At 43.5% G+C, this 18,315-nt stretch overlaps 2 protein-coding genes across 2 annotated transcripts in view; both read left to right on the top strand.

Moving 5' to 3' along the window:
• LOC139752238 (ionotropic receptor 21a-like) overlaps positions 1–3,150 on the top strand; it is a 30,565-nt gene extending 27,415 nt beyond the window's left edge. The window contains exons 14-15 of the mRNA XM_071668273.1: positions 1,581–1,730; positions 1,942–3,150. Coding sequence (XP_071524374.1) covers positions 1,581–1,730; positions 1,942–2,142 — 351 coding nt within the window. The 3' untranslated portion in view covers positions 2,143–3,150. The remainder of the gene's footprint in view (positions 1–1,580; positions 1,731–1,941) is intronic.
• Positions 3,151–10,710: 7,560 nt separating this feature from the next.
• Positions 10,711–18,315, top strand: part of LOC139752237 (probable glutamate receptor) — a 25,597-nt gene continuing 17,992 nt past the window's right edge. The window contains exons 1-4 of the mRNA XM_071668272.1: positions 10,711–11,482; positions 12,199–12,344; positions 12,700–12,793; positions 16,934–17,089. Coding sequence (XP_071524373.1) covers positions 10,907–11,482; positions 12,199–12,344; positions 12,700–12,793; positions 16,934–17,089 — 972 coding nt within the window. The 5' untranslated portion in view covers positions 10,711–10,906. The remainder of the gene's footprint in view (positions 11,483–12,198; positions 12,345–12,699; positions 12,794–16,933; positions 17,090–18,315) is intronic.

Here is an 18,315-nt window from a genome sequence, read left to right as displayed (position 1 = left end):
TAGGCTTAGATCCAAGGCGCGTATCTAGTTGCTGTTTCCCATAGTATCTGTGTGGTGACTGAACACACGATGACTGACCATGATGATACCTCAGTCTTTCCTCCACTGAACACACGATGACTGACCATGACGATGCCTCAGTCTTTCCTCCACTGAACACACGATGATTGACCATGACGATACCTCAGTCTTTCCTAGACTGAACACACGATGACTGACCATGACGATGCCTCAGTCTTTCCTCCACTGAACACACGATGACTGACCATGACGATACCTCAGTCTTTCCTAGACTGAACACACGATGACTGACCATGACGATGCATCAGTCTTTCCTCCACTGAACACACGATGACTGACCATGACGATGCCTCAGTCTTTCCTCCACTGAACACACGATGACTGACCATGACGATACCTCAGTCTTTCCTCGAACAGCTAAGCTGAAGAACTCCCTCTATTACCACCAACCTGGGGCATGTATTGCCCGTGGCGTGTCCATCTATACCGAGAAGATAATACCAACAGTTGTCTCCACATTCCTGGACGACTAACCTCACATGAATCATGTCCCCCACTCCTAGCGTCAGCATACACTCTATAAACATATATACATCACGAAATACAGCTAATCCTAAACCACTTCCAGGAATGTCCACGTGACAGACCTTCTCTGGCCAGGGAGGATTTATTCATACACTCTTTTACTGTTATGCGACAGACGTGCCACTGAGGGAAGCAGGCTCCTTGACACAGCTCAGTTGGTCAGACAGTGGAAACTCTTGGCAGTTCTTTTTTTGCATGACACTTTTTGGTGCCGAACTTCGGCAAAATGTCATCTTTCATTCCCGGTTTCAAACCCTAAATTCCTAACGTGAAATGATAATATAAAAGTAAAATTATTTACCATAACTAATTCAGAAATCGTAAAGAATTTACGATAACTAATTTAGAAATCGTAAAGAAAGCTTGCATGCTCTTTAGATACATCGGTATTATATCAGGAGAATAATATCTCGAGACTGAGGTAAAGTTCTATTTGCAGGAAAATGTAAAAGAACAGCTTAAGTCTATATTCTGGCTATCATTTTCCAAGTGTCATGGAAAACGACGCCAATTCTCCCAGTTTGAAAGGCCCTGGTGTACATATCTCTGGGTGCATTTTTCAGCGCTTTATCAACGACGTGGGGCAAATGATGGGTGTCTGACTGAGCAACATGAATCATGAATATGTTTGATGAAGTCACCGGAGAAGGGATGGGGGAGGCTATATATGGTGGATGTATCGATCACATTTTCGCTGAACCTCTCGCGTTATCTCACCTTCCCGCTATATTTGATGTTTACATCAGCCGGAACAAGGAAAATCATACACGAAACAGAGTCCTAACTTCTATCTACTGATACGACTCGATTCCATTAACAGCGATTTGAGAAATGCCAATCTAAACACGTGGCTTGATCCCTTACGTCTTACGATATAAAAACTATTCATCCGCTGATCTATTGTTTCACTGTTTTGTGTGCGTCGGGATGAACATGTGCTGGCAAGGGAGTGAGGCAGAGTGTTGGTGTTGCAGGAATGTTTCGCCCCCTTCAGCATCGCCATGGCTCTCCAGCGACACTCACCCCTCAAGAGGAAGTTCGACCAGGTCATCGGCTGGATGCTCAACGGTGGCCTCATCAGGCAGTTCTTCCTCCGCTCCCTCAGGCTCTCAGCTCAGAACTCGGTCTGTCCACCTGATACGTGTTGATCATTAACAGTCACTGGTCAGTTGTCCATGTATGAAATGCGAGTTACTTCTGAGTGACGCAAGTGTCTTTTGATGGAGATTCCCATAAGCTTGATTACTTGTATAGCTCTTAAGGTGTGCATGAGTATCGAAGGCGTTTGAAAAAAAGATATGCATGTCTCATGATGGGAACTGATTGCTTCGGCAGAGGGAGCTGGAAGGGGACGGTTGGCGGGAGAAGGAGGACGAAGGCGGGGAGGTGCGTGTGAGGGGAGGCAGGGACGTCATCCCGCTCAGCCTGGACCATCTACAGGGCATCTTCTTCGTCATCATCCTCGGCTGGATCCTCTCCACCATCGCCTTCATGCTCGAGACCTTCTGCTATGGTGGGGTAATGCCTGTGGGATAATCGTGAGAGCGGACGCTATCCAGGTCCACCTCTGCGTTCCCCTAGCACCGATGTAACTGAGGGTCGCACATCTTTATTGAATAAGGAAGGCCGTTGTGTAGAACTAAGAGTTTGATGAAGTTGGAACACACATTAAAAACACTAGAAATCTAGTATGTGTCTTGCATCCTCCACGTAGCCGTGGCAGCCAGGCGCCCTACCTGGTTCTCGAATTCCTCTGTTGGTGTACACGTATTTACAGTCCAGAGTTTATTGATGATGAATCTGAGAAGATGTATTCCATTGGATCCAATTCAAAGTATCCTAGATCTTTCATTGATAAATCCCTTAAGTTGGCAAAGAAATCATATGGTTATAACCAAAACTCCCCTTGACACCAAGAACCTTTTGTTCTCCCTTTTAGTATTAGCTCTACTTTACTTCCTATGTTACTTAAATTCTTTAGTGTAAATGATGCCTTCAGCAGCAACAATACTATAAGGAAAATGCTAATCAGAAACTCACTAGAAAGTTCTGCAGGATGCATCTAGAGAGTACCATGTAGAAGTTGTGATATGCTTTATGTTGGGCAGACTTGTAAGGATCTTTCTCTTAGCCTTAAACAACATAAATTTAGTAAAGAACAGGACAAGATTTAAATGCCTTGTTTGATCATCTCTATCATTAAGTGTAACTCCTGTACCACGAGAAATATCAGTGAATCTCCTCTCACTGAATACACGAAGAATTGTAACTTTTATATAAGTGAAGGTCTATGCGAATTGGATATCTTATCATTGATAAGATTTATAAACAGATCCCCCCCTTGTCCACATAATAAGTTGATGACACGCTTGGTGCCAGACTTGAAAGCGCCTGAAGTCCATTCGAATAGTCACTTGTTTACCAAATGGCGTCTTAGCTACGCCTCTTCATTGCATATCAACTGACTGTTATATTTCTTTCTCGGATCTCCCCAGATAATGTGATTATTACACGAAAAAGCACTTGGTAACTTGTCTTTCATTTCCCCGTGGACTCATGGGAACACATATACCTACATATACATACACATATATAGCCATATACATATATAAACATATATTCATACTCGCTTGCCTTCATCCATTCCTGTCACTACCCCACCCCACAGGAAATAGCATCGCCACCTTCTGCATCAGCAAGGTAGTGCCAGGAAAACAGACAAAAAAGGCCACATTCGTTCACACTCAAGTCTCTAGCTGTCCTGTATAATGCACCGATACCACAGTTCCCTATCCACATCCAGGTCCCACAGATCTTTCACATGCCCTGGTTCAGTCCACTGACAGCACATCGACCCCGGTTTACCATTTCGTTGCAGTTCACTCTATTCCTTGCACGCCTCTCAAGACGTACAATGTTTACTGCTAAGAAAATGTTTTATGAGTGGTAAATTCGAATACCTAAATACCACTGGCTTCGTTATTCTCCGCTGAACCAAATGAGGAATGAAGGAAGCATCCTCAGTTTCACGTTCAAAAGAAAGTATCTTACAAATGGACTGAGAGACAAAGGACAATATAGATATTTTATCTTATATCTGCTACTGTAACGGGCAGCAGACTGGGTTTTGTCGGCAATAGGGTGTCATTGTTGACGGCTGGCTGGTGCATGTACTAGCGTCCTAGAAAGGGTTTAGAAAAAAGAAGCCTTTTCTTAATCCTGTGGGATAAACAGGTCAGGGGTTGGTGAGCGTCACGTGTGTTTGAGTGTGGGAGACATGGCGTTACCATGGCAGCCGCTGAACGTAATGGGTAATAGCTCCAGCACGGTAATATACGTCGTCGTTTTCTGTGAGTTTTTCAACACTACTGAGACGTGGGTTGTTGTATGTGGTTCCCAGGAGAGGGCTGTTTAAAAGTGATTCTCGCTGTGTTTGGGTCGTCTGTTGGACTTGCTATTGATCTCTACTGCGACGGAACCGAATTGGAAATTCTAATACTCTGGTGATCGCGTGTGCCGTCTCAGGTTCCCTCCGTCTGTACACATCACTTCATAGTTGGTTCGAGAACTGGATTTGCTCCCGGAGTACAATCAGCAAGCTCTAACTGATGTCCCTCCAGTAAATTTTCGTCTTGTAGCCTCGGCTTCTCTCTCTCTCTCTCTCTCTCTCTCTCTCTCTCTCTCTCTCTCTCTCTCTCTCTCTCTCTCTCTCTCTCTCTCCCGTGCCTTCTACGTCCACCCACAGCGGCACCTTCGCCTGCGCCTTCAACGTGTTCCGCTACCCCTTCGATAGCCAGCGATGCCAAGTGTTGGTGCAGGTGTCGTGGGTGCGACAAGAGATGGTAACGTTCTCCGGCCCGAAGGCGAACATATGACGTTCCTGGAGGACATGACAGTGCAGTCCTACGTCGTCAGCAGGTACCTCTACACCGTCACCCACCGTGGCACCTGGTACACACGCGTCACAGCGTCCTCCAGGTGAGTGATCCATGGCTAGATTACTTCTGTCTTTTCCTGAAGCTGTAGGAGAGTTCTAAGCTACACTAGAGTGTCCTCTCCTGGGGCTACAGGGAAGTCCTTGGCTTTACTACACTTTCCTCCCCAAGGTGTTCTCTGTCCTAATCATAACAACAAAGAAAACGTTTCCCCTTTTGAAATCACGCGAGCTTACGTTCTGCTGCCTTTACGTCCGTTCTGATCTACACAGGCACCAAGAGGCGTGGGAACATCAAAAGATATGACTATCATTATGATCATAAGTATCATCATTAATGTCATCAATGTTTACATTACTCTTATAACACGCTTTTGCTATGAGTTGATTTTTTTCCTCTCTCTCTACGAAAAATAATTAACTCCTCCGTACACTAACATCGGTACTATTCTGTAATTAATTATTTTCCACGCCTCTACGTCACACCCGTACAATGCCACTTCAGTACCTGGACTATACTTATGTTTTATGTCTTCGTTTTCTAACATACTCACATTCTCAGGAACTGACAACTTACACCTGAGGGATCAGTGGAAAAGTTTGGGACGATCTCTCGCACTGTCCACAAATACGCTTTCCAAAGTTTCTCCTTCTCTTTCATCCTCCTAAATTCATGCCTCGCTGACAGGCTTTCACAGAATATATGAAATCCCAAAAAGAAAAATGAAAATTAGATCGCGGGGCCAAGAATTTCGTGAAGTCACTGACACAAACAGAAGACTTTGTAGGTCCTCACGACAGGCAACGACAGCACCAGTGTTCAGCTGGTCTGTAATACATGGGTCACCCACAAACTACCAGGACTGGGTCACCAGTGATGTATACATGAACAATTTCTCTCTGACGTCAGGAGGAGACCTGGGTGTGTGGAAAGTGTGGGAGAAGGAAGGGCTGTCAAGACAAGGGGGATTTTGGCGATTTGTTGGCGCACAACAGAGTAAGAGACAAAGTGCAGGAGACCTCAAGTAAGCAGAACCTAAGAATATGTAACGACCGAAGGAGGCTGGCGTGATGACTGCCCATCACCTGGGGTGAGGAAGGCTGGTTCCACTGACTGGCTGAAAGACCGCTCGGGACCTGCTATAACATGTTGGTAATACATCCATGTACAGAAAATGTGTCAACACTGAATATATATATATATATATATATATATATATATATATATATATATATATATATATATATATATATATATATATATATATATTTTTTTTTTTTTTTTTGTCGCTGTCTCCCGCGTTTGCGAGGTAGCGCAAGGAAACAGACGAAAGAAATGGCCCAACCCACCCCAATACACATGTATATACATACGTCCACACACGCAAATATACATACCTACACAGCTTTCCATGGTTTACCCCGGACGCTTCACATGCCTTGATTCAATCCACTGACAGCACGTCAACCCCGGTATAGCACATCGCTCCAATTCACTCTATTCCTTGCCCTCCTTTCACCCTCCTGCATGTTCAGGCCCCGATCACACAAAATCTTTTTCACTCCATCTTTCCACCTCCAATTTGGTCTCCCTCTTCTCCTCGTTCCCTCCACCTCCGACACATATATCCTCTTGGTCAATCTTTCCTCACTCATTCTCTCCATGTGCCCAAACCATTTCAAAACACCCTCTTCTGCTCTCTCAACCACGCTCTTTTTATTTCCACACATCTCTCTTACCTTTACGTTACTTACTCGATCAAACCACCTCACACCACACATTGTCCTCAAACATCTCATTTCCAGCACATCCATCCTCCTGCGCACAACTCTATCCATAGCCCACGCCTCGCAACCATACAACATTGTTGGAACCACTATTCCTTCAAACATACCCATTCTTGCTTTCCGAGATAATGTTCTCGACTTCCACACATTCTTCAAGGCTCCCAGGATTTTCGCCCCCTCCCCCACCCTATGATCCACTTCCGCTTCCATGGTTCCATCCGCTGCCAGATCCACTCCCAGATATCTAAAACACTTCACTTCCTCCAGTTTTTCTCCATTCAAACTCACCTCCCAATTGACTTGACCCTCAACCCTGCTGTACCTAATAACCTTGCTCTTATTCACATTTACTCTTAACTTTCTTCTTTCACACACTTTACCAAACTCAGTCACCAGCTTCTGCAGTTTCTCACATGAATCAGCCACCAGCGCTGTATCATCAGCGAACAACAGCTGACTCACTTCCCAAGCTCTCTCATCCACAACAGACTTCATACTTGCCCCTCTTTCCAAAACTCTTGCATTCACCTCCCTAACAACCCCATCCATAAACAAATTAAACAACCATGGAGACATCACACACCCCTGCCGCAAACCTACATTCACTGAGAACCAATCACTTTCCTCTCTTCCTACACGTACACATGTATTAAATGTTATTTAATGTATGTATGACTCATTGTGAGGTGCCTGAGGATTGGCGGAATGCGTGCATAGTGCCATTGTACAAAGGCAAAGGGGATAAGAGTGAGTGCTCAAATTACAGAGGTATAAGTTTGTTGAGTATTCCTGGTAAATTATATGGGAGGGTACTGATTGAGAGGGTGAAGGCATGTACAGAGCATCAGATTGGGGAAGAGCAGTGTGGTTTCAGAAGTGGTAGAGGATGTGTGGATCAGGTGTTTGCTTTGAAGAATGTATGTGAGAAATACTTAGAAAAGCAAATGGATTTGTATGTAGCATTTATGGATCTGGAGAAGGCATATGATAGAGTTGATAGAGATGCTCTGTGGAAGGTATTAAGAATATATGGTGTGGGAGGCAAGTTGTTAGAAGCAGTGAAAAGTTTTTATCGAGGATGTAAGACATATATATATATATATATATATATATATATATATATATATATATATATATATATATATATATATATATATATATATATATATATATATATATGCGTGTCGTAGAAGGCGACTAAAAGGGGAGGGAGCGGGGGGCTGGAAATCCTCCCCTCTCGTTTTTTTTTAATTTTTCCAAAAGAAGGAACAGAGAATTGGGCCAGGTGAGGGTAGTCCCTCAAAGGCCCAGTCCTCTGTTCTTAACGCTACCTCGCCAATGCGGGAAATGGCGAATAGTTTGAAAGAAAGAAAGATATATATATATATATATATATATATATATATATATATATATATATATATATATATATATATATATATATATATATATATATGCGCTAAAAGCCACCGTTCCTCGATCGATGAACATGCTATCATACTTATAGTGTCTAGCATGTGTACCTATATGTACCTTATCAGATATGTGTATGTGTGTGTGTGTGTGTGTGTGTGTAGTAACCACACATCTCGTGGCTCAGTAATTCACTGACCAGTAAGTTTTATCTTGACCGTATGCAACTAAACCTTTGCCCCTGGCGAGTCTTGCCTTAAGTTAACCTTTCGTGCGATAATCTGATGCATTCCTGATCAGCCCTCACCATCATACCACCAAATCGACATTTCTGGAGTTTCATTGCTGGAAAGATTAACGTTACTTATTCAGCCGGGCGCCTACATCAACTTACAAACTCATCTTACACGTCAAACTTAAAAAAAAAAGTAGTAGAGGAATCGTAGAGTTTCTCGTAATACCTGAGGAACCATCGCGTTTAGCACAAGATTTTCGAGGTAAGACACATCAACGCACCAAGAGGATGTGTTGAGGTCTGCGGATGGAGAGTTGTACGTGTTGTGAGCTTGTGACACCTGGGGAGGGAAGCCGCCTACCCCAGGCTCAGCAGTCGACACCCTGCGGGAGCAGGTGTTTGGAAGACATGAAGTCGGTCTTCATGTTGTAATAATCTCATTAACATCCTGGTAAAATCCTTGGAATCAAATACTCGCAAACAGCATCGTCACATTTGACATTTAGAGGATTCAATTATTTTTTCAATCACTATTGGTCTTCCATGCAGCGCTGGACTTGGGTATCGGTTCTTAGAAGAATTTATCATTTTTCTTGAAATTCAGGCGAGGCACAACTCCTTGGTGTACAACTGTTGATTTGTGAGTCCACTAACGACAGAGTGAGGCGCTGGTGGGATTTATTAGTTGGAGACAACAAAGAAGAAGAAGAAGAAGAAGAAGAAGGAATGTCTGATAGGTTTGGCAGCGTCTGACTCAGTATCTTATCGAAGGCTTCTCGTCATGTGTTGGACAGACAAACAGACGAATGTGAACAAGTAGCAGCTACTGCCACACAAAATTCTGTCTATAACAAGATTTTCCCGTTCATAATTGTGGCTTGTCTTGGGCATCGCTAGAGAGAGTCTACCGAGGCTTTGAAAAGTGTAGGAGGGAAAGATGAGCCGGGGGTAGTTATACTATATACGGGCAACAATGAACATTTAATCCTGTTACAAGAAACAATCTGTATAGAACGTTTATGACCTTCGATGGGGGTGAATGACAGGTGAGAGAGAGGAAGGGCTAGGGAGTGTCTGAGGAAGTGAGAGTGGTGTGGCGGTATAGGGTAAGAGAGGTGTGTGTTAGGGATGAGGAATGTCTGGGGGAGTTAGAGTGGTGTGTGTGTTAGGGCTGAGGAATGTTTGGGTGTGACCTGTCAGTGTGTTCGGACTGGGGAACGTCTAGGGACGGAGGTACGCAGAGGGTACTGAGCACTTCAACTCTCTGGATAATCCTCTCAGTGAAGACGTAGATACAGTCACACAGGCAACCAAACATATCCTTTACAGGCAATGCTCTGTAAGCTGAGAACATCGAACAAAACTAAAACCGAAATCAACATGAATATGCTCGGTACTTGAACAAAAGTTTGGAGAGTGAGGGAATCAATGATCTATCACTGCTGACATTTGAGCCTAACTGCTGTACGTAACGGTAGGGCGGCGTCATGACCCTGGTTTGAGGGCGTATTAAAGGTACTGGGTGGGCGTCCACGGAGCAGTCGTTCTCAGCGACAGAACGGTGAGTGTCTGTACTCTAAGACTGTCAACGGGAGAACCTCTGACACTCAGACTAGTTTTTGTTACTGGATGGTCGACATTCGTTCTGTTTCTGTTCCGTTGCTCTTCAAGAGATTCTAAGTAGCTAAAGAAACAGTATACAGACCTTACCTTACAATCCCCATCCAGGATCCCCTTCTGTCGGGCTCCTGGTGCGCTTCGAGTTAAGGCGGTCGCGTCCACTAGTCCGGATCACAGGTCTAGACATGCGACGACGATGTGGTGTGTCTGTCTGTGGGGAGAGTGAAGGACACGTGAGGATTGAGTCTTCAACGTCTTTCGTATGGGAGTTGCATCTTGGGTGTGAGAAATCTTGTGAGATGGTGGACTGGTGTTTTGAGCTGTTGAGATACATGATGCCTAAAACGCAAGAAAAAGGATAACTCGTACATGCCCGAGGAGTGTAAGCTCAGATGAGTGTATATAAATGTATATGCTTCTGTAAGTACCTTTTATTCAAGTCAAACCTTTTAGTCTTATTGTACCCTAGGATTATGGAACAGCCAAGGGTCTTATTGTCGTGCTCAAGGGTTGTACCGTCGAATTCAAGTGGTTTAGACAGGCGTCTGGCCACCTACCTACATCAGGTAAGTTCCTGTTTCATTAACTCTCACCTTACGCCATTTTGCACTCAATCCCTTCCGGTATCTCGGCACACAAGCCTCTTTGCCAAGTTAACTCACTTTCACTTTCGCCACTTTTCACTTATTCATAACATTTCCTCCTTTAGATCACTACAAACTTTCACACTCGCTAACGCTAAGACATGATCAAACATCACCTGCTGCCTCTTTTGGCACATTCACATACAACAACCTCTCCTTCGCACGCCTGATAATAAAAGTATTCCCAATCACCAAATCTTCACTGCCCCATGCCACAGTCATAGCATCTATTCTCGCACTCAAATCGCCCAACACCAGAACTTGATGCCTTGGATCAAAACTGGCCATGCTCCTACTGTTCCCCTCAAAAGAATCTTCTTTATTTCTCATTCCTCCCGCTACTTCTGAAGGTGCATAGGCACAGACAGTCACCCACCTCTAATGGTGAATGCGTCCCGGTCAGCGACGCTAACCGTTACACCACAAAGGTCCCACGGTGTGCATGTAGTTATCCCAGAATCCCTGAAAACCTCATTCGTTCCCTTTATTCACGTGGAATTTCTAAAGCCTTACGAAGACTTATCAACACTCAGGTCGAGAACAATATTCTGAGGGCCAGGAAAAGTATCACTTTCATATATTCGTCATCGTACAACAATAGCATTATATATCTTTATCTTTCAGTCTCAAAATATGTACAGCTATTTCTCGGTTTTCAGGTGAACTATGGAAATCCTGTGGAGTCTGGACATCTCATGTGCGCTTCTCGTCCTTTCCTTGCTTGATGTGTGTGAATGCAACACCGACGTGGGTTTGGATCCTGTAGAACCGAGGCTTACTAGCCATAAGGTTTTCCTGACGAACCCTGACCAGATGAAGGTTTATGAATACGGCAGTTGCAGCCAGATAGAGTCTCTGTCACAAAACATACAGGTGAATACAGATATTCTGTCACACAACACACGAGTAAAGAAGGAGATGCTGTCACACAACAGACACGTAGAGAGTCTTTCACAGAACGGGCGGCAACAGATGACAGCCTCAACAATCAGCCGTTATAAACTCTCGAGGGTTTCGACAAGTGAGCATCACTTCTCCGTTGGGTGCGGCCCGGCGTGCGGCGGTGGACGAGAGGGAGGAAGTGGCGCGAGGCTGGAGGATGCCCTGTCGTCCCTCGCCAGGCTGCTGGTGACGGTGGCAAGGCAGGAGATGCTGGGGTGTGATCTGCTGGTGGCGTTTGATGACGCCTACCACCAACGCTCGCTCCTCCACCACCTCCTGCAACCTGACACCATCAAGCAGGTGGGCAAAGTATCTTACTACTTACCACTGGCATGGAACGACTTTCAAATATGAGTTAATTTTCTTTTCGAAAATATAATCCATACCTCTCTCGACTTCGAAAATAAAACCTTGGAATGTAAGTAAATAATATTTGTGACGTATATTTCGCACTTTCATTTTTCAATGTGTTGTCATGTAACATCAAACAAATATTTCAAGCACCTACTTCTGCATGCCATGATTACTGTATGGCCACCGGCAACTCAAGGGTGGGCCGTTTTGATAACTGTTTCTCTCCCTACACCTCGAAGCTTTGGAACTCGCTGCCCCTCTCGTGTTTTCCAATAACTATGACGTAGCACTTTCTAAAAAAGAGGCTTTCCACTTCCTCCAAAATTCGTGAATATCTCTGTTCTTTCTTTCTTTTATTAGACTTTTATAATTCCATTAAGACCTGACCTTCAAGTGGACGTTTGTCCGTGACCAGAGCCTTAAACATAAAAAAGTCTCATATGACCCATATAAACAGTTGTTCCGATTTACGTAATGTCGTAAATGTCAAAAATTTACAAACTTCTACATCAAATACACGGTGTAAGACCAGGATGTAAGACCCATGAGAGAGAGAGAGAGGTCGTACCGTCCTTCTCAAGATCTTCATCACTGAAACGCATGAAAACGTGTCCTAATTATTGTGCAGGTGTGAACAAGTGTTCCCTCCATCCCCCCGGCAGGTGTGGCATGTCAACAGTTCGGACGACCTCCTGCAGGCGTCCTGGTCGTCACCCCAGTGCCGTGGGTACTTGCTACTCATTCACGACCTGCACCACCTCACCCACTTCACCGAGACCCACCACCACGTCTGGGATTACCATGGCAGGTGAGCGGCACCCCTCCCCCCCAAGCTTGCTAGTGTTACCAGCGTTACAGGAACACTGTGCAACTGCAGGATAGCAGGCGCTAGAGTTACCAACACTTCCCTACATATGAATACTTTCCCCCTCACGTCTGGGATATCTCTGACGACCAACAATATCTATCCTCTACCTTTAAATGTTATCCTAAAAAAATGATGGTCTATCATCAACAAAGGATTTCAGTAGTCTAAAAAAAAGTCAAAAATTGCCTCGTCTTGACGTGCTAAGAGATCAAGGGGTTTGCAAAACCTACAACGTCTCTCGTGAGATTATCACAGGAGTCCAGCATACAGGATTATCTCTCTATCTCCGACCAAGGTACATAGTGTTGGGGTCGTCTGTGGAGCGACTGGAGGCCATCGTGGCTTCCAGGAAGGGCAGGAACACGGAGCACTTGGTGGGCCTCGTCCAGGTACGTCAAGTGGACTGCCTTACTCTCCTCTATACTTAAATGTGTGTGGATATAACCAAGACGAGAAAAAAGGAGAGATAGGTATTATGTTTGAGGAAAGGAACCTGGATGTTTTGGCTCTGAGTGAAACAAAGCTCAAGGGTAAAGGGGAAGAGTGGTTTGGCAATGTCTTGGGAGTAAAGTCAGGGGTAAGTGAAAGGACAAGAGCAAAGGAAAGAGTAGCACTCCTGAAACAGGAGTTGTGAGGGTATGTGATAGAGCGTAAGAAAGTAAACTCTAGATTGATATGGATAAAACTGAAAGTGGATGGAGAGAAAGGGGTGATTATTGGTGCCTATGCACCTGGTCATGAGAAGAAAGATCAGGAGAGGCAAGTGGTCTGGGAGCAGCTGAGTGAGTGTGTTAGCAGCTTTGATGCACGAGACTGGGTAAAAGTGATGGTTGATTTGAATGCAAAGATGTGTAATGTGGAAGTTGAGGGTATAATTGGTGTACATGGGGTGTTCAGTGTTGTGAATGGAAATGGTGAGGAGCTTGTGGATTTGTGTGCTGAAGGACTGGTGATTGGGAATACCTGGTTTAAAAAGAGATATACATAAGTATACGGATGTAAGTAGGAGAGATGGCCAGAGGGCGTTATTGGATTACGTGTTAACTGATAGGCGTGTAGAAAAAGAGACTTTTGGATGGTAATGTGCTGGAGGGATGTCTGATCACTACCTTGTGTAGGCGAAGGTGAAGATTTGTAGAGGTTTTCAGAAAAGAGGAGAAAATGTTGGGGTGAAGAGAGTGGTGAGAGTAAGCGAGCTTGGATAGGAGACTTGTGTGAGGAAGTACCAGGAGAGATTGAGTGCAGAATGGCAAAAGGTGAGAGCAAATGACGTAAGGGGAGTGGGGGAGGAATGGGATGTATTTAGGGAAGAAGTGACGGCTTGCGCAAAAAAAGGCATGTGGCATGAGAAGCGTGGGAGGTGGGCAGATTAGAAAGGGTAGTGAGTGGTGGGATGAAGAAGTAATATTGTAAGCGAAACATAAAAGAGAGGCGTTTGGACGATTTTTGCAGGAAGTAGTGTAAATGTCTGGGAGATGTATAAAAGAAAGCAGCAGGAAGTCAAGAGAAAGGTGCAGGTGAAAAAAGAGGGCAAATGAGAGTTGGGGTGAGAGGGTATCATCAAATTTTAGGGAGGATAAAAAGATGTTTTGGAGGGAGGTAAATAAAGTGCGTAAGACAGGAGAACAAATGGGAACATCGGTAAAGGGGGCAAATGGGGACGGAATAACAAGTAGTGATGAAGTGAGTATTTTGAAGGTTTGTTGAATGTGTTTGATGATAGAGTGGCAAATATAGGGTGTTTTGGTCAGAGTGGTGTGCGAAGTCAGGGTCAGGAGAACGGTTTGGTAAACAGAGAAGAGGTAGTGAAAGCTTTGCGGAAGATGAAAGCCGGCAAGGCAGCGGGTTTGGATGGTACTGCAGTGGAATTCATTAAAAAAGGGGGTGACTGAGATGTTCATTGGTTGGTGAGGATATTCAGTGTATGTATGGATCATGATGAAGTACCTTAGAATTGGCGGAATACATGCATAGTGCCACTGTACAAAGGCAAAGGGGTTAAAGGCGAGTGTTCAAATTACAGAGGCATAAGTTTGTTGGGTATTCCCAGGAAATCATATGGGAGGGTATTGATTGAGAGGATAAAGGCATGTACAGAACATCAGATTGGGGAGGAGCAGTGTGGTTTCAGAAGTGGCTAAGGATGTGAGAAGTACTTAGAAAAACAGATAGATCTGTATGTAGCATTTATGGATATAGAGAAGACATATGATAGGGTTGATAGAGATGCTTTGTGGAGGTTTTTAAGAATATATGGTGTGGGAGGTAAGTTGCTAAAAGCGGTGAAAAGCTATTACCAAGGATGCAAGGCATATGTACGAGTAGGAAGAGAGAGAAGTAATTGCTTCCCAGTGAATGTTGGTTTTCGGCAGGGGTGCGTGATGTCTCCGTAGTTGTTTAATTTGTGTATGTATGGGTGGTTAGGGAGGTGAACGCAAAAGTTTTGGAGAGAGGCACAAGTATGCAGTCTGTTCTAGATGAGAGAGCTTGGGAAGTAAGTCAGTTGTTGTTCGCTGATGATACAGCGCTGGTGACTGAGTCGAGTGAGAAACTGCAGAAATTGGTGACTGAGTTTGGTAAAGTGTGTGAAAGAAGAAAGTTGAGAGTAAATGTGAATAAGAGCAAGATTATAAGGTTCAGTAGGGTTGAGGGACAAGTTAATTGGGAGGTAAGTTTGAATGGAGAAAAACTGGAGGAAATGAAGCGTTTTAGATATCTGGGAGAGGATTTGGCAGCGGATGGAACCATGGAAGTGGACGTGAGTCACAGGGTGGGGGAGGGGGTGAAGGTTCTGGGAGCGTAGAAGAATGTGTGGAAGTCGAGAACATTATCTCGGAAAGCAGAAATGGTCTGTTTGAAGGAATAGTGGTTCCAACAATGTTATATGGTTGCGAGGCATGGGCTATATATAGGGTTGTGCGGAGGAGTGTGGATGTGTTGGAAATGAAACGTTTGAGGACAATATGTGGTGTAAGGTGGCTTGATCGAGTAAGTAATAAAAAGTTAAGAGAGATGTGTGGTAATAAAAAGAGTGGTTGAGAGAGCAGAAGAAGGTGCGTTGAAATGGTCTGGACATATGGAGAGAATGAGTGAGGAAAGACTGACAAAAAGGATATATGTGTCAGAGGTGGAGGGAAGGAGAAACGGGAGACCAAATCGGAGGTGGAAGGATGGAGTGAAAAAGATTTTGAGCAATCGGGGCCTGAACATACAAGATGGTGAAAGGCGTGCAAGGAATAGAGTGAATTGGAACAATGTGGTATAACGGAGTCGACGTGCTGTCAATGGATTGAACCAGGGCATGTGAAGTGTTTAGGGTAAACCATGGAAAGTTTTGTGGGGCCTGGATGTGGAAAGGGAGCTGTGGTTTGGGAGCATTATACATGACAGTTAGAGACTGAGTGTGAACGAATGGGGCCTTTGTTGTCTTTTCCTAGCGCTACTCCGCACACATGAGGGGGGAGGATGTTATCATTCCATGTGTGGCGGGATGGCGATGGGAATGAATGAATGCAGACAGTATGAATTATGTACATGGGTATATATGTATATGTCTGTGTGTGTATATATATGTATACATTGAGATGTATAGGAATGTATATGTGCTGTGTGTGGACGTGTATATATATACATGTGTATGTGGGTGGGTTAGGCCATTCTTTCGTTTGTTTCCTTGCGCTACCTCGCTAACGCGGGAGACAGCGACAAAGCAAATAAATAAATAAAATATATATATATATATATATATATATATATATATATATATATATATATATATATATATATATATATATATATTTTCTTTTAAACTATTCGCCATTTCCCGTGTTAGCGAGGTAGCGTTAGAACAGAGGACTGGGCCTTTTTTGGAATATCCTCACCTGGCCCCCCTCTGTTCCTTCTTTTGGAAAATTATAAAAAAAAAAAAAAAACGAGAGGGGAGGATTTCCAGCCCCCCCGCTCCCTCCCCTTTTAGTCGCCTCCTACGACACGCAGGGAATACGTGGGAAGTATTCTTAATCCCCTATCCCCAGGGATAAGGGCGTATATGTACATATATATATATATATATATATATATATATATATATATATATATAATATATACATATCACCAGTGAGTGACCAGGAGACGAACCTGGGTTCATGAATGAAACCTAAGTATAACCACTGGACCATGAGGGCAAAAGTTACCCATCTCTGAACCTGTCGAGGTCCAGTGGCTGCACTGGCTGGTGGTCAGCTGTATGACCCAGGTTCGACTCCTGGGTACTCACCGGTGAAGTAACGTATATGGATTTCCATGTGTGATTACTATTGGTGTGTTACGGGGAGAGTGTCTTACACCCGTGTCACTCCGTCTCTTAACCTTGTGTATGTGTACCATATGTATGCGTACACAGACACACACACACCCTAACCTATGACAGGTAGCCAGATGCGTTGCATTCGATGTGTGCGTGTGTGTGTGTGTGTGTGTGTGTGTGTGTGTACATTACTCGAGTGTGTTACATGTCTGGGTATCACCAGGTGCCTGGCGTGAGAGGTGAGTGGGCTCTGTATCGGGCTCAGGTACTCAGGACGTCAGCCTTGCACCGCGTAGCCACTTGGCGGGGCAGCTTCCTCACCCCCGACCTGCCGCTCTTCCCTGACCAGCTGCGTAACCTGCAAGGACTTCCCCTGAAGGTCTGTACCTCCCACCTACTGCTGGGTCCTGTAGTGTGTGGCTATGAACACATGTATAGTCAACCTTCACGTAGATAAGACGATGCCAAGTTCCTGACTATAGCAGCCTATAGGATAAGCGTGTTCACCTTCTCCTAACTCTTCTCCCATGACGCACTGCAAGACACTCGATGCAACTATATGTAAATAAGGTGATATTTGCTTACGTAAGAATAGCCTGTACCTGCCATAACAAAGAATGTGAACATTTTGTGTTTTCTAACGTGTGTTCAACACCCACTCCCTATCTTATAGCCCCACACACGTTAGGTTGTGTATTCTCTCTGTACATTTCTAGCCTGGATCGCATCTGATTAAGAAACTTTTATCACTATCTATCATGATCCTCACCAAGCCTAGATGGTCCAACCCGCCTCCGAGGTTAGGTTAGATTTTCGTCGGTAACATAGATCACTCCGCCAGCAACCTGCTTCTCTCTGTTACCTGATGGAACCAACATGAACCGTCAGCAAATTATATACGTCTCACAGTTGTATGATTTTCAATCACGATTTTTTTCTTTCTTCCAGAATATTTGACTGATAAAATGTATATTTGAAACACAAAATATTTTTTCAAACGCAATCACAGATTAGCGTTCATTTGTCTTCCTCTTCTTATTATTAATATCATTGTCATTACTATCATTATTATTATTATTATTATTATTATCATTATTATTATTATCATTATCATTATCATTATTATTATTATCATTATTATTATTATTATCATTACTATTATTATTATTATCATTATTATCATTATTTTACTATCATTATTAATTATCTTTATCATTATTATATTATTAATCATTATTATTATCATTATTATCTATTTATCATTTAATTGATCGCCGTTTCCGCGTCAGCGAGGTAGCGCCAGCAAACAGACGAAGAATGGCCCATCCACTCATACACACACACACAAACATATATATCTATATAATATATATATCATATATATATATATATTATGTATATATTATATATATAATATATATATATATTTCCATACTATTATTCTTAACCGCCATGTCCCGCGTTAGCGGGTAGCTCAAGGAAACAGACGAGAATGGCCGAACCCAACCACATACACACGTGTATATATATATATTATATATATATATATATATATATATATATATAATTATTATATATATATATATTATATATATAATATAGTGA

Source organism: Panulirus ornatus, chromosome 12, assembly GCF_036320965.1.
Source record: "Panulirus ornatus isolate Po-2019 chromosome 12, ASM3632096v1, whole genome shotgun sequence".
Taxonomy (NCBI): domain Eukaryota; kingdom Metazoa; phylum Arthropoda; class Malacostraca; order Decapoda; family Palinuridae; genus Panulirus; species Panulirus ornatus.
The sequence above is the reverse complement of the archived record's forward strand: the minus strand, read 5'-3'. Positions and strand labels throughout refer to the sequence as shown.